The sequence below is a fragment of the Maniola jurtina genome, chromosome Z (genome assembly GCF_905333055.1).
Source record: "Maniola jurtina chromosome Z, ilManJurt1.1, whole genome shotgun sequence".
NCBI lineage: Eukaryota > Metazoa > Arthropoda > Insecta > Lepidoptera > Nymphalidae > Maniola > Maniola jurtina.
In genome coordinates, this window is record NC_060058.1 from 15417066 (window position 1) to 15442127 (window position 25062).

Consider the following 25062-nt stretch of genomic DNA (forward strand, 5'->3'; position numbering starts at 1 on the left):
CGGATCCTCTCATTTCTGATTTAATCACGTAGAGCAACCCCAAGTACTTATAGTTCTTTCTATCGCCCGCTGATTGACTCTGAGAACCCCTCAGATAGGACCATATTTTTGCCGAGAATCGATCGCGGTATCTCCCACCTATAACATCTAAGAACACATCGTAAATCTTTACGCGAGGGGAGTTCGTGAAAAACGACACAGGTCACAGGGCTGATGAGGTGATGATTTTTGATATCAATGAGTTGTTTGTCCGGTATTTTCAATCACATATAGGGTTACCACTTGCCAGGTCTGAAAATACAGACATTTTGCACAAACAGCCGATTTTTGTCAAACAGGTTACTGGGAGCGGAAGAAACAACCTTTATTGGTTAAAGTATATAATAATGTTAGAGAACAGAAAGTTTATTCATGTAACCCTCTTCTAATGTTTTTGTTAAATATTTGGACATCAAAAATTGATACAAGTTTTATAATATTTACGGAAATTGAAGATGTAACAGGCTCTAAGAAAAATAATTGTAGTTATAGTTTAAAATATAAAACGCTAGATATGTTACATTCTAAATATGAGGGGTGGCATAAAATATACATAGACGGGTCTAAAACCGGTAACGGTTTTGGAGCAGCGTTTTTTTGATTCTGGTCACAATGTGAAGGAAATGTTTAAAATAACATCCGATATTACTATTATGTCCACCGAACTCTTTGCAATCTCGGAAGCAATTGCATATGCTACTAAGAGTGCATTGCAGCATATCGCTCGATGCGCCTCCTCTGGTGTAAGAGGTGTTTCGATAGCATATGGTATTATCAGGAAATTTCTTCAACTTTCTAGCAGTGGTCTGTCTATGAGTTTGCAATGGGTTCCGGCTCATACTGATGTGAGCGGTAACGAGGAGGTCGATAGAATAGCCAAATGTGCTACTTTATCCGGAACTGAAGTATTTGTTATTCCAGATCAGACAGAAGTTTTATTAGAATATAGATTAGAGATCTATAATAATTGGAAAAAATATTTTAACGAAACATCGATATCAATGGGAGTATGGCACAAAAGAATACAAAAGGAACCTCCTCGTATACCTTGGTTCTCTAATAAGTTGCGTAGAAAGTTGATAGTGGTGGCTCTCAGACTACGTTCCGGGCACACTCCACTAAATAGTTTTAAATACCTACTTGATGAAAAAATCGGACCCAAAAAATTGTTCAACTTGTTGTTCAATAGAAGATACCCACCATTTATTAGTGGAGTGTGTACGGAGTGAAGAAATGCGAGCCTCAATGAGGACTCAGTATTGCTTAAATTTAACAGATGTGGGTATTTTCCAAAGTGTTCTCGCGGTGCCTTTTTCTTCGGCCGCGAGAACTCTTTTTGAATTAATTATAAGAATTATAGAATCTTAAGAATTTAATTGTATTAAGTTAAGATAGATCGTAGTTTTATTAGGATATTATGGATCTGGCATAATCACATTCGTAAATGATTAAATGATTCCAAAAAAAAAACTGAAACAAAAAAACCTTATTAAAGCCATTTTTGAAACTGAACACAGCTTTTATGAATAACTAACTCAATAAACTCCGTTTCGTATCAGGAGGATTGAGCATTTTCATATCTTTCAAAAGGAATATCAAGTTTTCGGCGTTATTCCAAGCAGCAAAATCGTGCGTCAAGCATTGGAAGGTGCCCAACAAGAAGTGGAAATGATCATGGCATTCAAGCAAGATCGGCTCAACCGTCAGACCTAACAGAATCCAGAAATGTATGGAAGCCATAATTCAAAGAAAGGAGAAGGATGAAAGAGAAGGACAGACAGACAGACAACAAAGTGACCCTATAAGGGTTCCGTTTTTCCGTTTCAGATACAGAACCCTAAAAAAGAGACCTAACAACCCTAGACACACACATAGCTGGGATAGTTGGCAGCGCGCGCGGCGCACGGCGACTCTTTATGACTGTATCGGGAGTAAGCCGTAAACACTCAAAATAAACTTTATCGGCAGCGATCGCGCTGAAAGCTCGCTTGTTATGATTCCAGAGGTATTTTAAAACTACTTGGGAAATACATTTAATTTACGATAACGTTCGAGCTCCATCTATAAAGCCGAATTCACATTATGCATTTAGTGGCACGACATTAGTTTTGCGACATTACTTTCATAACCAATTGCACGTGTAAACGTCTAATTTCGTAATGCATGCATTACTTTCACGACTCTAAAATACTTTCGAGCTCAACGCGATTTTTAGATGAAACTAGGTGTAGTGCAACTAATTTCATAGTATAAACGTGCTGTAAATCTTCGAAGACCTGCCTGGCGCAGTGATGAGTACTCGAGATGTGGTTTATCATAAGTACCTTTTCTAACCGATGCCCGCGACTGCGTTCAGGTTTTTGTAAAACGTTTTTAGGCACAACTTGAAAATCATCATCATGGTCATGATAATAAGCACGGGTCTCTTCTCAGAATGGGAAGGGTGTAGGCCATAGGATTTATGATTGAGTTTTTGATTAAATGTCAGAAAAAATACCCGAGTACGGAACCCTCGGTGCGCGAGTCTGACTCGCACTTGGCCTGTTTTTTCCGACTGAAGTAGCGTTTTGCGTGAAGGAGTAACAAACATACACACACACACACACACACACACACACTTATACACAAACTTTCGCCTTTATAATATTAGTGTGATATATTAATTAAAAATTTCTCTAATTAAATCTGGTTCGCGGTGGCATCAGATGGGAACCGTCATCGAATCCGAGGTATAATCGCATTCCAGGTCGGAAATAGTCGGACGTAGGCGTCGGCGCACCTTTACCTACCGGCCACTGGGTTATTTAGAATTGTGAAAACAGGCCGCCCGCCTTCCCGCCCGCCTAAGGCGCCATCTCCACGGACGAGGGATTCGCTACGAATCCGTCCTATCGTCGGATAATCCGCCTCGTTGGGCCTTTCATCGGCGTGACGGGACGGTACAGCTTGAGGCTTGACAACAAACAGCTGATCTCGAAAATGAACTCGTAAAAACTCGAAGAACCGTTTGAACTTATGTCAAGTAGCAGAGACTACGAAAGAATCTATGGCACTAACTATATACTCATTTGACATAGTAATTATAATATATTTTACTAAACACGCTGTATAACCCTCAGATACGGAATAGCAGTATCTAGATCTTTCGACATTGTTAATGTTACTACATTTTGGGGTGAGTCGATGCAGCTGCTCTGACTCACTATGTTTATATCTACTCCTAAGGCTCGGTGCAAACGGGTAACGTACTCAGTTCCAAATGACCTGACGACTTCAGACAGGTAGGTTTGCCAACTTTTGTACAATAAAGCAACTATCCACAGTAAGAAAGTATACCATCCATCACTGCCCATATTGTAAACTAGCTGATACCCGCGACTTCGTTCGCGTGGATGTAGGTTTTGTTTAAAATTCCCGTGGGAACTCTTTGATTTTCCGGGATAAAAAGTAGCCTATGTGCTAATCCAGGGTATAATCTATCTCCATTCTAAATAACAGCCCAATCCGTCCAGTAGTTCTTGCGTGAAGGAGTAACAAACATACACACACACACACACACACACACACACACATACAAACTTTCTCCTTTATAATATTAAGTGTGATGCGAAAGTGTATTTGTTGGTTTGTCCTTCAATCACGTCGCAACGGAGCAACGGATTGACGTGATTTTTTGCATGGCTAATTTTTTTAAATCTAAATCCACGCGAAGTTAGTTATAAATAATGGTAACTAAAATTAGGTACTTCATTGTAGGAGCTGTCCAACTGTTGATCTACTGTGTTTATCGCCATTATAGCATTGTAATGGTAAAGGAAAACATCACGAAGAAACCAGCAAGCCTAAGAGTTCTCCATAATGGCTAGCTACCATAGCCAAAAGCTATTTTCATTCTGCGAGGAAATCCGTGCTCAGTAGTAGGCCAGTGTACACTTAATATTATAAAGGCGAAAGCTTGTATGTCTGTGTGTGTGTGTGTGTATGTTTGTTACTCCTTCACGCAAAAACCACTGGACGGATTTGGCTGAAATTCGGAATGGAGATAGATAATATCCTGGAATAGCACATAGGCTACTTTTTATCCCGGAAAACCAAAGAGTACCCACGGGATTTCGGAAAACCTAAATCCACGCGGACGAAGTCGCAGGCGTCAGCTAGTGAAACATAAAATAATGGACACGTTGTATGAAATCTAAATAAAAAATATTTGTTCATATTCCAATGTAGGTACTTACTCGAATTCGCTGCAAAATCGGTTTTAAATATAACTAGCCGATGCCCGCGACTTCGCCCGCGTGGATTTAGCTTTTTTGAAATCCCGTGGGAACTCTTTGATTTTCCGGGATAAAAAGTACCCTATGTGCTAATCCAGGACATTATCTATCTTCATTCCAAATTTCAGCCAAATCCGTCCAGTAGTTTTTGCGTGAAGGAGTAACAAACACACACACACACACACACACACACACACATACAAACTTTCGCCTTTATAATATTAGTGTGATTTTCTTGATAAATGTGTCTAGCATTTCGTATAGGAAAATCCAACTAAAAATGCATTACACCAAGTATTCTGGCAGTGCAGTAGGTATTGAGTCTTATTATTGAGGGTATAACTCCTTAGTTATACCCTCAATAATAAGAGTTGAAACTTGAAAGTTAAATCATAAAGTCATTGCGTGGTACTTACAGTATCAATTTATAGCCGAATTTTCCCGAATCCTTACAGCTTAGGAGCTCAGTACTTTGCAGCATCAGCATTGAAGAATTATGACTTGGAGATGAATAATGTATTATGTTTGATACTATAAATATTATTTTACCAGGAGCAGTACCTGAATCCCTAAGGTTTAGGAGTGCTGTATCCTGCATCATCAGAATTACAGAGTTGATATTTGAAAATTTACTCATAAAGTCGTTGCTTGGTACCTACAGTATCAATTTATAACTGGAAATTCCCGAATCCTTGCGGCTTAGGAGGTCAGTACCTTCCAGGATCAGTACTGAAGAATTACGACTTGGAGATGAATGATCACACTAATATTATAAAGCCGAAAGTTTGTATGTGTGTGTGTGTGTGTATGTTTGTTACTCCTTCACGCAAAAACTACCAGAGGGATTTGGCTAAAATTTGGAATGGAGATAGATAATATCCTGGATTAGCACATAGGCTACTTTTTATCCCAGAAAATCAAAGAGTTTCCACGGGATTTCGAAAAACCTAAATCCACGCGGGCGAAGCCGCAGGCATCGGCTAGTATAGTCTATTATTGAGCACTACGTCAGACCCCCTTTCGCGTGTCTCTCGCGCACCTGTAGGTAACTTAAGAGTTCCCTTCCCCCCGCCGCCCTATCCCCCTCTCTGGTGCGGGACCCGCACCAGTTCGTTCCCGACTCTTGCGCATAGCTGCGGCGCTTACGAGGAGTACCTAGTATATTTTTTGCATAAAACGGAAAACCGCCAACATCCAAAATAACAAATTCAAGAGACGTCAAATTGACATAAAACGTCATTTTTAAACACAGACTATAGGTTTTAGATAAAAAATTAACGAAATCGGTGTTGCAACATTAGAATATCGTATGATTTTGTGAAACCGCAACATCGGTTTGTCTACGCGATAAAGTCAAGTCTTCGACGACAAATTTGTCTCTCGTGTCGACCATGTTAGTGTAAACGAGAAAACAGTCGACATCGACAATATGTCTCTCTCTCGTCGCGAGATATCTCGTCGGCCGTATGTTAGCCCAACTGGTGTAACAACATGAATCGTGCTTAAAAAGCTTAGATATGCCAGTTTGTGGTGTTTGGAGCTCTTACTAGTCAAATTAATTAATTTCATTTGAATTGATGTAGTATAGGTACACATTAATAATTATTTTATATGATATTTTGTGTTTATACCTCAGGTGATTAATACCTATTGTCTTTAGTTACTGAATGAAGTCTTATAATAATTATAAATATAAACAATATACTGTTTCTATTCTTTTATTTTAAACCTATTCAATTTCAAAAAAAAAAGTTAGAGCTGCTTGTTTGGTTATGTTGGCAGTACTGTGAACTGTCTTTCTGTCAGTGTGACTGATATAATGTTGGTATTGAAACACTCCATAAACTTCATACATTTTCTTAATTTTCGTTATTGTACTGCTGCCTCTTATATCGTAGTGATTACATACTCTTTGTACGGTTCGCTTGAACAGAATTTGGGCCTCGATGTAAATTTTTTATTTTATAAGTGAATTTTTAAGAATCTCAATAGATGTCGTGAATGTTATTTTATTCTAGATCTTAAAATCCATTTCAATAATTTTCTAGTGCGATACGTGATTATCTAGTTTCGTACACGAGTAAGTCACTACCTACTCTCGCTATGTCTGCTCAAGGGGGCAATATGCAAGGGAAGAAATCTGTTTTTCGTGCGTACGTTTTGTGGATAGTCGGTGGGATATACGGGCTGCATCATTTCTACTTGGGTAGAGATTTCCAAGCGTTTGTTTGGTGGTCCACACTTGGCGGTTTCGGCGGGTGGTTAGCTGACGTGGTGAATCTGCCGCGCTACGTGCGAGACGCAAACGAAGAACCGGGGCATATGCAAGCGCTGGTGAAGAAGATGCGCCAGTGTAAGAAGGTAAGCAAATTATAATTAGTTCACACCTTTTTTTTGTAACCGGGGAGGAAATTATGACAACCTGACATCCTATTTAATGTTTGGAATAAATAATAAATTAAACACTTGGTTCATCATTAGAAATGTATGTAATTGCAACCTTCCCACTTAAATTAACTTTATTCAAACAGCAAAGTAGCATCTACACTAAAACACAAACCTTATAATATGCATAACATTAATAAGGACATCAAGTTATTGTACAATCTATACATACTAAAACCCCCATGGTAGCCACCCTCAGCGTATATTGGGATTATAATTATTTATTGAACTTTGAACTCACACATACATACTACAGTAATTGGGTTACAAGATCTTTTATCACAACACACAGGTGCCTCTCTAGCCCAATGCTCAATAGGCTCAACCCAGACAAAATAGCTACCAAAAATAAGTTTCTCAATTCTGGAATAACCTTAAAAAAATTATTAGCATAGCAAAATTTTACTCATTCAGATTAAGCAGTTTAGTGTCTTAATATCGAAATCTAAATCTAAACTTCCTATTGAATGAGTAGAAGGCTGACACTATGATTTTATAAAGACCAATAGCCGAGTTACTTGCTGATTCCTTTTGATAGGGAAAGCATTCCAAACAAGTGGTTTATTCACGATTTCAAAAGACCTTGTAAAACATTGTTTGAATGAAAATAAACAGTACTTTTTTAGTATCACAATCTCAATAGTACTTCAAACAACTGCTTCTGTATAAGATAAGAGTGATTTATTTTTGATAACCTCAAAGTATCTGTGAGATATTGACTTTTGATTGACTGAGCTCACAGATTGATTGTTGAGTCTTTAGTTATATTTCATATCTTATATGATAAAAATCTTATATTTTTAAGGAGGTTTCCTACCGAGAAGATCCAGCAAGAAACTCGGCGGTTGCTCTTTTCAAAGATTTGATGTACAACATATAGCTGTTGCAACTGTATCACTGTCAAAAGTAGCTGTGGGCGACCTCTAGGGTGGTCCTTATTCCTAAGAAAAAATTTTTTTTTCTTAAATTTCGCGGGGCACCACGTTATTTGATTATATACCATTAGAAAGTATTTCAGTATTTTTTTTGAATTTTTTAAATGACATTTAGAGGTCGCTACCAAGGTTTGAATTTTAAATAAGTAAAAGGTCAAAAAAAATTTTTATATATTTTTTTTTAAATTTATTATTTTAGGGCATAGATAATGGAGAGATATATCGATATGTGGCTTAGTAATAGATCTAGAATAACAAATAATAATAGAATAATAGGCGTAATACGTTAATTTGGAGAAGTGCTTATGGCTTATGATTTTGTTTGTATGATCGGTCCAAATCTCGACGCGTCGGTACAGATGAGAGGTCGAGGGGAGGCAGGGGAAGAACTGATTGTCTATGTGAGCGCGTAAAATGTAAAATAAACACCTAAATGAATCCATAATTTGAGCTGTCCTTCAACGTTTTTGTAAAAATTTTGACAGCTGGTAGCGACCTCTAAATCTTAACAAAACAAAAAAAACTTATTTCATATTTAGAGGTATATAATCAAATGAGAAAGTGCCCCGGGGATAATTCAAAAGTCGAAAAATAAGGACCACCCTAGCGACCTCCCTTAAGATCATACATTTTTTATAAATTGGCAGCTTAGTAAACATTTTCTGCAAGTGTCCAAATGTCATACTCACACATGCAGTTTGAAATACAACGACACTTTATAAAGTGTGTCACACTGCAGATGGATAATTCTTTATTCTTAACTAGCTGACGCCCGCGACTTCGTCCGCGTGGATTTAGGTTTTTCAAAATCCCGTGGGAACTCTTTGGTTTTCCGGGATAAAAAGTAGCCTATGTGCTAATCCAGGATATTATCTATCTCCATTCCGAATTTCAGCCAAATCCGTCCAGTAGTTTTTGCGTGAAGGAGTAACAAACATACACACACACACACACACACACACAAACACACACACACACACACATACAAACTTTCGCCTTTATAATATTAGTGTGATTCTATATGGTACAGAAATGTATGGAGAGAATCTGAGATAAGCGACCACAACAGCATCCCAAGTCGTCACACATTGCAGACCCATGTCACAAAGTCTATTTCAACATGCAATGTGAATGCAGTCTATATCTTGTATTACAACTTTCAGAAGCAATGTTGCCATCACATATTGTGTTTTCACTAATCACCTAGTATTGGCTTTCTACTTATTTAGAATAAGTTTGTTCTGGGTCTTCATGTCTAATACTTTTATTACCTTTTATTGTCAAAAATATCTGTGAAGTCACAGCAAAAGTTAGGCTTAGAGCGATAGGCGATTCATTTAAAAAACTATAGTATTGTTCGATTGTTGCAATTATTTGATAACATTTGATGTCACAATAGTGACGATGGCTTGACACAGGTATTTCTGATTCCTTCCTTAAAAATTATATTATGATAATTGTATATTTTATGTTATATTTATTTATTGCTAACTTATCTTCAATGATTTCTAAGTAATAAGTAAAATAATTGTGTTTCTTTTTCAAAGACTTTCAACTGGGGAAAGGATCTTTTCGGTGAAGGTAAATAAAAACAGCTACAGCATGTTTAGTTTGTATTTATTTATTTGTTTGGTTTTTATATCAATTTCAGTATATCACAATATGTATTAATTGTACATCTTATAGTGTGGTTACTAGTCAAAGTATGTAAATCTAGGCTTACCGGCGTTCACTTAGATTACCCAAGATCTTTGTGTAAAGTAAGAACAATAACTAAATTAGTAACCCAATAATAATAACCCTAAGTTCAGATCAAAATCTGATCACCTGACTCCTTGTCTGCTTATCCCTAAGGTGATTTATAAAGTGCAAAGCCAGAAGCTTGCAAAGGTCTCAGATGAACTGAGTACGAGACTTAGTGGAGTGGTGGAAGAAAGTACCAAGGGAAGTTAGTCGGTGATATCCGCAGCGAAATGAGGATTGAGTATGTGAAAGTGAATGAAGGGATGAGAATGACGGAGCAAAACTGGTGCAGACCATTTAAAAAACATGCTCTAAAATTACACAAAATCTACCACTATCCAACAAGTGTTAGGTAAATCTAAGTGCACTGGATCAAAAAAGAATTTTCACACCACTCACTCGACAATGCCTTATTACTGACGTTATCCAAAGATAAAGTACGTCATAACACTCCTATGACTTAGCCCGGGTTGTAATGTTGTACTGAAATCCATTATAGCTTAAGGGGTGTAATGTAGCTTCCAAGGAGGTTAGAGTTCATGCAGCAACATTAACTAATTAATCAATTCTAACTTAATTTATCAATTATATTATTTTAATTAATCAATTATAGCAATAATTGATGTCTCGCTTCGACGTATAATGGCGTCCCTCTCACTCGCGTGATTGTTAATTTTCTATCTCGCTTTGATAAGTGATGGCGTCTCTTTCACTTGCCAGAAATACGAACCATAGAGTAAGGACTATTGAAACTATTAATGCTCAAAATGTATTAAATGATTTGATATTTTCAAAAGTCTGTTAGGTAGGTACCTATTTAAGCATACGAAGATTTTGATTTTATTGTCTCGCGAGGTGTGAAAAGCAGAGTATTCAACTTGGGGGTAATGCTGTCTTAGTCTTAGGCGCCCCTAAACCCCGCGCTTCACTCAGGATTCAAGATGCAACACCCTCGCTACACTTGGGAGTTACTTTAAAATCCTTCGTTACGCTTGGGATTTATCCAGGTGCCTGTGACGTAAGACTTACATTACCCCATGTTGTATAATCTAGTATTAAAGAATTTAATTTAATTAGGTATTATTCAGACTTTACTCAAAGACCTTGGGCAATGCTAAACTTAAAAGTAAAGGTAGATACCTAGGTATGCCTGTTCTTCTAGCTTTGCCGGTAACTATTCACATATTGGAGCTGATTCTGAGCACAATTACATTTTAGAGTATTCGCGAAATTAAGTCAGTCCAGTTATTAAATCACGATTATAGCTGCCACTCGCGAGCTTCTTGTTTAAATTTGTAGCATGCTCTATTTGAGTATTTAAACGTAAAATTCATGTTACATCCTTTTTTAGCAATAACAAAATGAAAAAGGTGCAGATACTCTAAATTTACTCAAAGTTTAGAGAATCGGCGCCAATATTTGCTTATTTTGTGTATGGTTTAGTAATTGACAACTATTATCAGCTGCTTTAGTTTTAGCTAATGTACTGTCTGCCTAATTAATTTGCATTAATATCATTAAATGTTTATTTAATATGTACGAACAGTAATTATGTATTACTGTGAACTGTCAATATATGTAAAAATACAGATAATAAGTACAGTAGAATCTCAATAATCCAGCACTATTAAAACTAGAGGATGCCGGATTATTGGAATTTTCGAATTACTGGATTGTATAGAAAAAATCGTAATACATAAACAAAATAAAGCATTTCATAAAGGTAAGTTTTTTATAGCTGTAACATATCTCACAATTAACTATTATACTATATATAGCTCGATTACCACTCACTGACTCACTGACTCATTGATACAATTGTTCTCCTAGAAAGAGACAGAAAATGATATAGTGATGTAGGGGAAATGTGTTTGGGTGAGGAAGATGACTGGGGAAAAATTATGACATTTCGGAAAAACAAGATGGCGGCTGACGTGATTTTTGCAGCTCTTTTGTTTTCCAACCGATTTTGTTTAAACTCGCAACTATTTAGGAAAGTAGTAAACGGTTAATGAAAAAGGTAGAAAAAATTGCAAAAACAAGATGGCGGCCGAGCTGGAGCGTTTTCAAAATTTTCATTTTTCGACCCCTAACCGCGGCGCCACAGATCCGAGACGGGATAGTCGAGAATAATTATTTTTTCACGTTTCGCCCACGATTATCCTGTATTTTGACAAAACGGGAGTGGTTTTTAAAAATTCAAGATGGCGGCTGTCATGGCGGCCGCTAAGTTAGAGGTACGAAAAAACGCAATTTTAAAAGTTAAATATCTCAAAGTTGGCAACATCGGAGCGACTCGGCTTCTATCAAGCGATTGTACGTATGAAATTGAGGTATAGATTGGTGGGGAAAAATTACCCCATTTTTCGGGAAATTTCAAGATTTTTGCGAAAATGTAAAAAATCGAAATACGGACTTTTCGCAAAATCCGAGTATGAGCGATTATGCGTTTTGCTCGTACAAATGACATTTGCGTATTTTTGTCGCCGGAGACTGGCAACACTGGAATTTATCAAAAAAAAAGTGATTTTCGACATTGTCTTTTTTCAGGGACGATCATTTCGCGTGGGTGCGAGCGAGAGGAGAGATTGAAACGTCATCGGGAGCGGTATATCCTGTAGTTAATAGGAAAGTTGTAAAATTATCTAATTTGCTTCTGCAAAAAGAGTTGGTGGCCATTTTGTATTTTCTTCAAATTTTCCGAAATTTTGATCACGTTTTTGAGGCAGTTGGCAACATTTTGGAAAGTCGACATGTATCAATCGATTGTGTGACTCAACCGGCAGTATCTAAATATGTAAACAGTGTTGCCACATTTGGGGAGATTTTCGAGATTTTCCCCAAAAACTCCTCCTGTAAAATTTTGTATGAATTTTTTTTTTTCACTGATGGTTTCGTATAGAAAACAAAAAAAAAATCGAGGAAAAATTTGGAAATAGCTGATGATCGAGGATGTCGGAGACGGGTGAAGGGTCCGCTCAAGGTATTGAAGATAGGTGGGGGGTGCTCGACCAAATGTCATTCATGACATCATCCAATTGCCAAAAAGCTGAAAAAAAATTCAAAATGGCGAAGAAAAGATGGCCGCCATACAAATTTCGCCGGCGTCCAGCTCGGAGGGTATAAAAGATGGAGGTGTGGTTTCTTAACAAAAGAGGATCAGGATCCAAAGGTCTACTCGATGAATAGAAAAACAATTCAAAATGGCGGAATTTATTTTCCCATACATTTTGTATGGCGAATATTGAATGTCTCATTCTCCTAGAAAGAGACGGAAAACGATACTATAATGTAGGAGAGATGTGTTTGGGTGGGGGAGGCGAGTAGGGAAAAATTATGACATTTCAGAAAAACAAGATGGCGACCGACGTGATTTTTGCAACTCTTTTGTTTTCCAACCAATTTCGTTGAAACTCGCAATCTTAGAAGAACGTAGTAAACGATTAATAGAAAAAGTGGAAAATTTTGGAAAAACAAGATGGCCGCCGCACAAATTTCGTCGGTGTCTATCTCGGAGGCTATAAAAGATGGAAGAGTGGTTTCTTGGCAAAAGATGATCAGGGTCCGAAAGTCTACTCAGTGGTACAAACTCTGCATGCTCGCGGACCACTTTAGTGGTCCGCGCACCCACGCACCCTACTTTATTAACCTCAACTACCCCGTTTTTACAAAAAACAATATCGATGTCAATTTCAGGGTTTTCCAGGGTGCTGATTTTGGTAATGACATTCATTTCGAAATCCAAGATGGCGGACTTACATTTTCTACAAAAAATTGAAATGGGTGTAATTTTATGGGTTTTTCGGGGTGAATTGTGTATCTTAATAAATAAATTTGGTTTTATATAATAAAGTTAACCTAACCACGTCACGCGAGCTGCTTTAGCAGCTCGCGCACCGAGCGAAACACTAGTTATACTATATATAGCTCGATTACCACTCACTCACTGACTCACTCATTGACATAATTGTTCTCCTAGAAAGAGACGGAAAATGATATAGTGATGTAGGGGAGTTGTGTTTGGATTCGGGAACCCTCTGGGGAAAAATTATGACATTTCAGAAAAACAAGATGGCGGCCGAGGTGATTTTTGCAGCTCCGTTGTTTTCCAACCGATTTCGTTGAATTTTGCAAACTTTGAAGAAAGTAGTAAACGGTTAATAGAAAATGTAGAAAAAATTGGAAAAACAAGATGGCGGCCGAGTCGTAGCGTTTCAAAATTTTTGATTTTTCGACCCCGAACCGCGGCGCCACAGATCCAAGACGGGGTAGTTCAGGATAACTATTTTTTCGTGTTTCGCCCACGAATATCCTGTATTTTGACAGAACGGAAGTGGTTTTAAAAAATTCAAGATGGCGGCTGTCGTGGCGGCCGTTTTGTTCGAGGTACGAAAAAACGCAATTTTAAAATTCGAATATCTCAAAGTTGGCAACATCGGAGCGATTCGGCTTCTATGAAGCGATTGTACGTATTGGCTCGAAGTATAGATTGGAGGAAAAAAATTACCCCATTTTTCGGGAAATTTCGAGATTTTCGGGAAATTGTAAAAAATCGAAATACGCACTTTTCGCAAAATCCCAGTTTGAGCGATTACGTGTTTTGCTCATATAAATGACATTTTGGTATTTTTGTCGCCAGAGACTGGCAACACTGGAATTTATCAAAGAAAAAGTGATTTTCGACATGGTCTTTTTTAGGGGCGATCGATTCGCCTGGGTGCGAGCGAGATCAGAGATTGAAACGTCATCGGGAGCGGTATATCCTGTAGTTAATAGGAAAATTATGAAACCGTGTAAAATCTTTCTGTGAAACGAGTTGGCGGCCATTTTGTATTTTTTTTAATTTTTCGAAATTTTGATCACGTTTTTGAGGCAGTTGGCAACATTTTGGAAAGTCAATATGTATGAATCAATTATGTATCTCGGCTGGCAGTATGGAGATATGCAACCGGTGTTGCCACTTTTGGGGAGATTTTCGAGATTTTCAACTAAGAAACTCCTGTAAAATTTTGTATGAAAAATTTTTTTTTCACTGATGGTGTCGTATAGAAAACAAAAACTTAGTAAGCCAAAATTATGGAGACAGCTGATGATTGAGGATTTCGGAGACGGGTGAAGGGCCCGCTTAAGGTATTGAAGATAGGTGGGGGGTGCTCGAGCAAATGTCATTCATGACGTCATCCAATTGCCAAAAAGCTGAAAAAAAATTCAAAATGGCGAAGAAAAGATGGCCACCATACAAATTTCGCCGGTGTCCAGCTCGGAGGGTATAAGAGATGGAAGTGAGGTTTCCTGGCAAGAGATGATCAGGATCCAAAGGTCTACTCGATGTATAGAAAAAAAATCCAAAATGGCGGAATTTTTTTTTCCATACATTTTGTATGGCGAATATTGAATGCCTCATTCTCCTAGAAAGAGACGGAAAACGATACGATAATGTAGGACAGATGTGTTTGGCTGGTGGAAGCAAGTAGGGAAAAATTATGACATTTCAGAAAAACAAGATGGCGACCGACGTGATTTTTGCAACTCTTTTGTTTTCCAACCGATTTCGTTGAAACTCACAATCTTTGAAGAATGTAGTAAACGATTAATAGAAAAAGTGGAAAATTTCGAAAAAACAAGATGGCCGCCGTACAAATTTCGTCGGTGTCTATCTCGGAGGCTATAAAAGATGGAAGAGTGGTTTCTTGGCAAAAGATGATCAGGGTCCGAAGGTCTACTCGGTGAAACAAACACTGCATGCTCGCGGACCACTTTAGTGGTCCGCGCACCCACGCACCCTACTTAATTATTATCCTAATTTACAAAAAATAATATCGATATCGTTTTCAGGGTTTCCAGGGTGCTGATTTTGATAATGACATTTATTTTCAAATCCAAGATGGCGGACTTACATTTTCTACAAAAAATAGAAATGCCTGTCATTTTATGGGGTTTTTCGGGGTGAATTATCTTAATAAATCAATTTGGTTTTATATAATAAAGTTAACCTTACCACGTCACGTGAGCTGCTTTAGCAGCTCGCGCACCGAGCAAAAACTAGTTATATACTATATATAGCTCGATTACCACTCACTGACTGACTCATTGACATAATTGTTCTCCTAGAAAGAGAAGGAAAATGATATAATGATGTAGGGGAGATGTGGTCGGATTCGGGAACCCTCTGGGGAAAAATTATGACATTTCAGAAAAACAAGATGGCGGCCGACGTGATTTTTGCAGCTCCGTTGTTTTCCAACCGATTTCGTCGAATTTTGGAAACTTTGAAGAAAGTAGTAAACGATTAATGGGAAATGTCGAAAAAATTGAAAAAACAAGATGGCGGCCGAACCGTAGCGTTTTCAAAATTTTGATTTTTCGACCCCGAACCGCGGCGCCACAGATCCGAAACGGGAAATTGAAACTTATAATTTTTTTCTGGTTTCGCCCACGATTATCCTTAATTTTGACGGAATGGGGGTAGTTTTTAAAAATTCAAGATGGCGGCTGTCGTGGCGGCCATTATGTTAGAGGTACGAAAAAACGCAATTTTAAAAGTTAAATATCCCAAGGTTGACAACATCGGAGCGATTCGGCTTCTATGAAGCGATTGTACGTATAGGCTCGAGGTATAGATTGGAGGAAAAAAATTACCCCATTTTTTGGGGAAATTTCAAGATTTTTGGGAAATTGAAAAAAATCGAAATACGCACTTTTAGCAAAATCCGAGTATGAGCGATTATGTGTTTTGATCATACAAATGACATTTCGGTATTTTTGTCGCCGGAGACTGGCAACACTGGAATTTATCAAAGAAAAAGTGATTTACGACACGGTCTTTTTCACGGTATCCCCTTTCGCGTGGGTGCGAGCGAGATGAGAGATTGAAACGTCATCGGGAGCGGTATATCCTGTAGTTAATAGGAAAATTATGAAACAGTGTAAAATCTTTCTGTGAAACGAGTTGGCGGCCATTTTGTATTTTTTTTAATTTTTCGAAATTTTGACCACGTTTTTGAAGCAGTTGGCAACATTTTGGAAAGTCGACATGTATCAATCGATTGTGTGACTCAACCAGCAGTATCGAAATATGTAAACGGTGTTGCCACATTTGGGGAGTTTTTCGAAATTTTCCCCAAAAACTCCTCCTGTAAAATTTTGTATGAAATTTTTTTTTTTCACTGATGGTTTCGTATAGAAAACAAAAAAAAAATCGAGGAAAAATTTGGAAATAGCTGATGATCGAGGATGTCGGAGACGGGTGAAGGGTCCGCTCAAGGTATTGAAGATAGGTGGGGGGAGCTCGACCAAATGTCATTCATGACATCATCCAATTGCCAAAAAGCTGAAAAAAAATTCAAAATGGCGAAGAAAAGATGGCCGCCATACAAATTTCGCCGGCGTCCAGCTCGGAGGGTATAAAAGATGGAGGTGCGGTTTCTTGGCAAAAGAGGATCAGGATCCAAAGGTCTACTCGATGATTAGAAAAAAAATTCAAAATGGCGGAATTTATTTTTCCATACATTTTGTATGGCGATTATGAATGTCTCATTCTCCTAGAAAGAGACGGAAAACGATACATTGATGTATGGGAGATATGTTCGGATGCGCGATATGAGTTGGGAAAAATTATGACATTTCAGAAAAACAAGATGGCGGCCTATATGATTTTTGCGACTCTTTTGTTTTCCAACCGATTTCGTTGAAACTCGCAATCTTTGAAGAATGTAGTAAACGATTAATAGAAAAAGTGGAAAATTTTGGAAAAACAAGATGGCCGCCGTAAAAATTTCGTCGGTGTCTATCTCGGAGGCTATAAAAGATGGAAGAGTGGTTTCTTGGCAAAAGATGATCAGGGTCCGAAGGTCTACTCGGTGAAACAAACTCTGCATGCTCGCGGACCACTTTAGTGGTCCGCGCACCCACGCACCCTACTTTATTAACCTCAACTACCCCGTTTTTACAAAAAATGATATGGATGTTGTTTTCAGAGTTTTCCAGGGTGCTGATTTTGATAACGACATTTATTTTTAAATCCAAGATGGCGGGCGTGCACTTTTTAAGAAAAAAATTGATATAAGTGTCGTTTTATGGGGTTTTCGGGGTAATTTGTGTATCTTAATAAAAAAAATCGGTTTAATACAACTCATAAACCTAACCACGTCACGCGAGCTGCTTTAGCAGCTCGCGCACCGAGCAAAATACTAGTTATACTATATATAGCTCAATTACCACTCACTCACTCATTGACATAATTGTTCTCCTAGAAAGAGAAGGAAAATGATATAATGATGTAGGGGAAATGTGTTCGGGTGGGGGAGTTGACTGGGGAAAAATTATGACATTTCGGAAAAACAAGATGGCGGCCGACGTGATTTTTGCAGCTCCTTTATTTTTTAAGGGATTCCGTTCAAACTCGCAACTATTAAAAAATGTAGTAAACGATTAACAAAAAATGTGGAAAAAATTGGAAAAACAAGATGGCGGCCGAGCCGTAGCGTTTCAAAATTTTTAATTTTTCGACCCCGAACCGCGGCGTCACAGATCCGAAACGGGGTAATCGAGGATAATTATTTTTTCTGGTTTCGCCCACGATTATCCTGTATTTTGACAGAACGGGAGTGGCTTTTAAAAATTCAAGATGGCGGCTGTCATGGCGGCCGTTTTGTTAGAGGTACGAAAAAACGCAATTTTAAAAGTTAAATATCTCAAAGTTGGCAACATCGGAGCGATTCGGCTTCTATGAAGCGGTTGTACGTATAGACTCGAGGTATAGATCGGTGGGAAAAAATTACCACATTTTTAGGGAAATTTCAAGATTTTCGGGAAATTGTAAAAAATCGAAATACGCACTTTTAGCAAAATCCGAGTATGAGTGATTACGTGTTTTTCTCGTACAAATGACATTTGGGTATTTTTGTCACCGGAGACTGGCAACACTGGAATTTATCAAAGTAAAAGTGATTTTCGACACGGTCTTTTTCACGGTATCCCCTTTCGCGTGGGTGCGAGCGAGAGGAAAGATTGAAACGTCATCGGGAGCGGTATATCCTGTAGTTGATAGGAAAAATATGAAACCGTGTAAAATCTTTCTGTGAAACAAGTTGGCGGCCATTTTGTATTTTTTTTAACTTTTCGAAATTTTGATCACGTTTTTGAGGCAGTTGGCAACATTTTGGAAAGTCAGTATGTATGAATCGATTGTGTATCTAGGCTGGCAGTATGGAGATATGCAACCGGTGTTGCCACTTTTGGGGAGATTTTCGAGATTTTCAACTAAGAAACTCCTGTAAAATTTTGTATGAAAATTTTTTTTTTCACTGATGGTGTCGTATAGAAAACAAAAACTTAGTAAGCCAAAATTATGGAGAGAGCTGATGATTGAGGGTTTCGGAGACGGGTGGAGGGCCCGCTTGAGGTATTGAAGATAGGTGGGGGGTGCTCGAGCAAATGTCATTCATGACGTCATCCAATTGCCAAAAAGCTGAAAAAAAATTCAAAATGGCGAAGAAAAGATGGCCGCCATACAAATTTCGCTGGTGTCCAGCTCGGAAGGTATAAAAGATGGAAGTGAGGTTTCTTGGCAAGAGATGATCAGAATCCGAAGGTCTACTCGATGAATAGAAAAAAAATCCAAAATGGCGGAACTTTTTTTTCCATACATTTTATATGGCGAATATTGAATGCCTCATTCTCTTAGAAAGAGACAGAAAACGATACATTGATGTATGGGAGATGTGTTTGGATGGGGGAGGCGAGTAGGGGAAGATTATGACATTTCAGAAAAACAAGATGGCGGCCTATATGATTTTTGCAACTCTTTTGTTTTCCAACCGATTTCGTTGAAACTCGCAATCTTTGAAGAATGTAGTAAACGATTAATAGAAAAAGTGAAAAATTTTGGAAAAACAAGATGGCCGCCGTACAAATTTCGTCGGTGTCTATCTCGGAGGCTATAAAAGATGGAAGTGTGGTTTCTTGGCAAAAGATGATCAGGGTCCGAAGGTCTACTCGGTGGAACAAACTCTGCATGCTCGCGGACCACTTTAGTGGTCCGCGCACCCACGCACCCTACTAAATTAACCTCAACTACCCCGTTTTTACAAAAAATGATATGGATGTCGTTTTTAGAGTTTTCCAGGGTGCTGATTTTGATAATGACATTCATTTTTAGATCCAAGCTGGTGGACATGCACTTTTTAAGAAAAAATTGATATGGGTGTGGGTTTTATGTGTTTTTGTGGTGAATTGTGTATCTTAATAAATAAATTTGGTTAAATATAATAAAGTCAACATAACCACGTCACGCGAGCTGCTTTAGCAGCTCGCGCACCGAGCAAAACACTAGTTTACATATAACTTTAAATCATCCTTAATCGATGTCTTTTTTTGTTTAACTTGTAGTCCTTAGGTAGGCCTTGTAGGTATTGGATTACTAGGCGTGTCAGTCTCTTGAAGTGTTGGATTAGTGAAATACTACTGTAATATTGTTTAGTATACGTATTTTTTTACATTTACCGAATTTGACTCGAATTCGCACATAGTAATCTCGTTAGTCTCGTGTGTTTTAGTTATATAAGAATCTTATTACTTCTCAAAAGTCAATAAAAAGTAACGTGAGTTGCAAGAATCACTATTCATATGTCTATAATTAAAGATAAAATTTTATTCCAAAGTTAGCAAACTTTGACTGTGCATCCATTTTGCATTTACTGACGGTTAAAGTTTACAGTCACTGTAATGTAACTTTAACCACCTGCCATGCTTGTCCAGAAGAAAAATCAAAAGACAATGCGGCTAATTCTTCTAAAACTGTAAACTGACAGGTCTAAATATTATATTGCTTCCTATTGTAAGGAGTAGTAGAATAAAACACTATTGCAACAAAATAGAACATATACACAAAAATAAAACAATTGTGCCATTTGCCAAACGCCTACAGAGACATTTTAAAGGTAATCCAAGGAACAAAAATGCAAGCAGTCAGTTTTGTAAGAATTAGCCATAATGTGTCTAATGTAAGCGTACTTTGAGTTTGCTCAGGCTTAAGACGGCTCTCTCCGTCACTCGTTTCATACAATCGTAGTTTCAATTTCATTTCAATATTAAGCAACCAAAGTCCATGAAATTTTGCAGACATATTCTAGAAACTAATATCTGTAGTACTAGTATCTGTTTTCCAGATTTCTGTTAAAATATTCGGTTTCAAAGTTACGCGGTCTTAAAAATTTTCATACAAATCTTTGAGCCCCTGTAATTTTAAAACTACATATTTTTAGAAAAATCTAAAACACCACAGACACAGATATTAGTTTCTAGAATATGTCTGCAAAATTTCATGGACTTTGGTTGCTTGATATTCAAATGAAATTGGAACTACGATTGTATGAAACGAGTGACCGAGTGAGCCCTGTTAAGACACTGTTGTTATATCACTGACATAAATCTGTCCCCTTTTAACTGAAACTTAAGTATGAGCAAAGTCAGAGCACACTCTACAGATCTCAGACTTAGGCATAACACCTGTGTTTCTTGCAACAATTGCAGCCACCGTTTTCGGTGAATCGTTTCACTGGCATGCTTGCTGTTGGCTACACGTGGGGCTGCTTGATGCAGTCTGCAGTACCCAACGATGAGGTTTGGGGCATAAACTTCAAGTTCCTGAACCTTCTCGTACCCCTGGCTGCTACTTTAGGTGAGTATTAAATTCCACATCATCATCATCATGATAACCGTCGCCGCCGCACTACTGAGCGTGGGTCTCCTCTTACAATCCATCACCCTAATATTATAAAAGAGAACGTTTGTGTGTGTGTGTGTGTGTGTGTGTGTGTGTGTGTGTGTGTGTGTGTGTGTGTGTGTGTGTGTGTGGGTGTGTGTGTGTGTTTGTTACTCCTTCACGCAAAAACTACTGGACGGATTGGGCTGAAAGTTAGAATGGAGATAGATTATACCCTGGATTAGCACATAGGCTACTTTTTATCCCGGAAAATCAAAGAGTTCCCACGGGAATTTTAAAAAACCTACATCCACGCGAACGAAGTCGCGGGTATCAGCTAGTATACATATATAAAAGCAAAAGGTCACTGACTTACTTACTTACTGATTAAACACGAGATCTCAAATACTATTGTACATGTAAAGCTATAATTTAGCAAGTAGGTAGTTGATAGTTAAGAAATGTCAGCTAAGAAAGGATATTTGGAAATTCTACCCCTAAGGGGGTGAAATAGGGATTGGAAGTTTGTATGAAATACCTTTGTTTTTGGAGTTAGGGACCCAAAAATTCGCGTTAAGATTAATAATAATAAATAAAAAACCTATGTCGTATTTCGGCCAATCCAATAATATTATAATTAATTGTTTCTACTGCATGGTTCAGTTCAATTAGATGTTCTAGTGTTGACAGTGATCTTACCATAGGTGTCAAATATGGTTAGACTGCAAAAAAATAATTGTATGCGCTGATAGCACCATAGTGTAGGAAAGCGGACCCTACGGACGGGTGGAAGAAAAATATGCTTAGACCTTTCCGTCTGTATATGTTTCAGGTGTGTGGGCAGTGGGCAATATAGGCCGGGAGCAAGGCAGCCTGAAGTGGCCTCTCCTGGCAGCATACGCTACGTATCCCATCCGCTACTACTACTACGACAAGAGCGTGTGGATTACACTCATGGTTCTCGCTTCGTCACTCGTCTTTGACTCGTACGCCAAGGAGTGGAGGCGAACACCGCCCAAACGCCGTCATGTTGTCAAGTATGATATCCAACGTTATTGCTTTAATTTTAACCAGTACTTACAATTTTAAGGAACTGGTAACCAAAACGCCGTAGCTACGCATCTGATCAAAATACATTTTTTTTCATCTGGATCATTTTTGGCCCTCTGTATACAACTGCTGCTGCTTTTGAGTTCAATTCAAATAGTATTAATTCAAATAAAAATCGTGGTTGGGGAGATTTTTCACGGAGTTGTTTTGACATTTCATCTTAAAAAGCCCAGTTCTTTTTATAATGTAGACAAGGAATAAGGCCGGATTTTGCCAAATCCCCAGGGATAGAGAATAAAGAGGAGATATTTTTACTTATGATTGAAGTGAGAACTGATCAAGCAAAACCAGGCTGGGTTTAGTCCGTACTAATATTATAAATGCAAAAGCGTGTCTGTCTGGCTAGCTTATCATGATCCATTCGTTTAACCGATTTCGACAACATTTTGGTACAGAGATGGATTGCGTCCCGGGGAATGGACTACTTTTTATCCCGGAAAATCAAACAGTTCCCAGGAGATTTTTAAAAACTTAAATCTTTATGCACTAAGTCACAGGCTTCATCTAGTTCTAAATAAGCTTAAAACGTTTTCAAGAGTGACACACATGTTCACAGGCGTCTGGCAGTGCTGGCAATGTGCGCGAGCCTCTACCTGGCACTATGGGGCAGCTCACTGTACTTCAACGACACCTTCACAGACGCCGATGGAGTCAGAATCCCCGTCTTTGAGGCGCTGCAGCAACTCGTCTATGGCGAATGGTAAGCTAAATTCATATTCTTGAGTTTTCCTAGGCTATTAGCAATCCCAGATTATCCTTACCCTAATACATAAAACAAAAACAGTTTCTGCCTATATCCGTAACAGACTTTCAAATCAAACCGGTTCCCCAAACCGTTTTAATTAGAAACGCAATAATGTGAACATGGTTTTAGACCACTAAAACAAGGACTAACAAACATTAGGGCACATTCTTTATTTAGCGGGGTATCCGCGTGTAGACAATAGAATAGAATAAACTTTTATTCGAAAGAAACTTTTGAATCGTAAGAATAATTAATTTACCAATACTTATACTAACCTATACTTATTATGGAAATCACTCACGATAGTTTAAACGTTAAAATTCAGGAGCTCATTGTATCTATTTTGTTATTTATACATTTCCATGTCTTGGTGTACAATAAAGAATATTTTACTTTTTTACTTTACTCACTCCCATATGTGTGTCTTAACTCTATATGTAATACGGCAGGTGGGCGGACGTTCAGCAGTTCCTAGTGGATCTGTACCAGTTCGCGCAGCACCACGGCTGGTACGAGGTGTGGAAGCAGGTCGTGGAGCTCTGCGACCCTGAGGACGAGCAGAACGCGTACAAGGTACGACTGGTCAGGTGGGACGGAGATGTACAAAATATGCGAGTTGGACTCGTTTAGAAAGTGTTCTGTACTGTGAGTATTCAGGTTTGCTCTTACAAGCTGGCAAGCTGCGAAAAGCAACAGTGTAGATAAAGATGACTAGAAAAGTACACACTGAAGTCTTACATTGAAAGATGTTGAATGATTCTTACAATTATTTATAATATTTTAATTTTATTTTCCGTGGGGTATGGCAAATGTACCTGGCTCTTATAAATCCTACTCAATACTACCTCTCTATGTCGTAAATATTGATTGCAGGTGCTAGGAGTTAGCCCGGATGCCAGCCAGCAAGAGATCACCCGTCGTTGGCGTCGTTTATCCCGTGAGAACCACCCGGACAAGGCCAAGTTAGAAGACCGTAGAGCTGCCCAGGAAAAGTTCATGGAGATCCAACAAGCATACGAAATCCTCTCCGTGGGCAAACACCGTCGCTTCTCGCGTAACAAAAAGGACAACTCCGTACCAGACGGACCCATACACGCGTGAACTTAGCCTTAAACAACAACAACAACAACTTAGACAATACACGCCTGAACTCAGTGTAAACGCTTCAAGTTAATACTGACATACACGGTAAAGACATTACTGCACGTGTGAATGTAGACACCTATACATGTGCCAACTTAGACAATACACCTGTGAACTTAGACACCAATACTCGCGTGAACACCAATCATTGTGTCAGCTTAGACAATACACGCTTGAACTTGAAACCGACAAACGTGTAGTTAAGAGCCCAGCGAAGGATGAATTGCCCATACAAACGTAATACTAATTTGTAATTCGAGAATATCTCCACCGTATTATGCGGTTATTTGGGTTCAAATTGTATTTACCTAAACTTTCCTGGATAAATATATTTTCAAAATACTTTACTAAAATGAAATGTAAGCGAATCGCGTTTTGCATATTTTTACGACATAAATGACATGTTTTCTTTCTATTTTTATATTAAAACCAACGATATCTTTGGTGCTAATTGATCAGGAACATAGTTTGTAATGTTAAGTTAATAAGTGAAAAACAACAAGTTTTCATTCACCATTTTTGGTATTCATTCACGGAATTAGACCAAACGCATTACAAATCGTAAACGCTCACACTAGCGCAACGTGTATTTACGTGGGCTCGTATCGTAACTGAAACTCTCGGTTAGATCCTGAATCGATGATATGATATGTCAAATATTAGGCTAGTGACGGAAAATCAAAGGAAAATAGGGCTACTTTAGGGCTACCTGTGTCAAATGTACTAACATTTGACACCTGCCAGTGACGTCGGAGACTCGACGTGGTGTTAGAAGTTCCGCTATCGTAAACTATGTCCTAAGCTTGAGACTAGGCGTAGAGATAGTGTAAAACATAGAGGTAGTCAAAACTTATTGACGCTTTTGTACATCCATGTGTCAACCACGTATTGTTATCTCCTAAAATCGTCAAAGAAACCGATAAG

At 38.2% G+C, this 25062-nt stretch overlaps 1 protein-coding gene and 2 long non-coding RNA genes across 4 annotated transcripts; 1 reads left to right on the forward strand and 2 right to left on the reverse strand.

Moving 5' to 3' along the window:
• Positions 1–5553: 5553 nt before the first annotated feature.
• On the reverse strand, positions 5554–10466 carry LOC123880720. The gene is made up of 3 exons (XR_006799321.1): positions 10250–10466; positions 8456–8458; positions 5554–5566 (listed from the first exon to the last, which is right to left on the reverse strand). It is a non-coding gene; the product is annotated as an uncharacterized LOC123880720 (long non-coding RNA).
• LOC123880705 (dnaJ homolog subfamily C member 22) lies at positions 6185–24491 on the forward strand. 2 transcript variants are annotated; one of them, XM_045928991.1, is made up of 7 exons: positions 6185–6674; positions 20969–21116; positions 21973–22177; positions 22807–22950; positions 23445–23568; positions 23869–24098; positions 24211–24491. In XM_045928991.1, exons 1-6 carry the CDS (start codon positions 6417–6419, stop codon positions 24094–24096), a joined length of 1107 nt encoding a protein of 368 aa, XP_045784947.1. In that variant the 5' UTR covers positions 6185–6416; the 3' UTR covers positions 24097–24098; positions 24211–24491. The 2 variants fall into 2 exon arrangements, with proteins under 2 accessions (XP_045784947.1, XP_045784946.1); XM_045928990.1 differs by having other exon boundaries at positions 23869–24491.
• Positions 10699–24446, reverse strand: LOC123880724. The gene is made up of 2 exons (XR_006799325.1): positions 24333–24446; positions 10699–11045 (listed from the first exon to the last, which is right to left on the reverse strand). It is a non-coding gene; the product is annotated as an uncharacterized LOC123880724 (long non-coding RNA).
• Positions 24492–25062: the final 571 nt, after the last annotated feature.

Bases quoted from the DNA above. Each gene is read 5' to 3' on its own strand.
- LOC123880705 (XM_045928990.1), top strand. From the start codon at position 6,417: ATGTCTGCTCAAGGGGGCAATATGCAAGGGAAGAAATCTGTTTTTCGT. The intron at 22,951-23,444 runs GTAAGCTAAATT...GTAATACGGCAG, and splicing joins CAACTCGTCTATGGCGAATG to GTGGGCGGACGTTCAGCAGT. The intron at 23,569-23,868 runs GTACGACTGGTC...TATTGATTGCAG, and splicing joins ACGAGCAGAACGCGTACAAG to GTGCTAGGAGTTAGCCCGGA.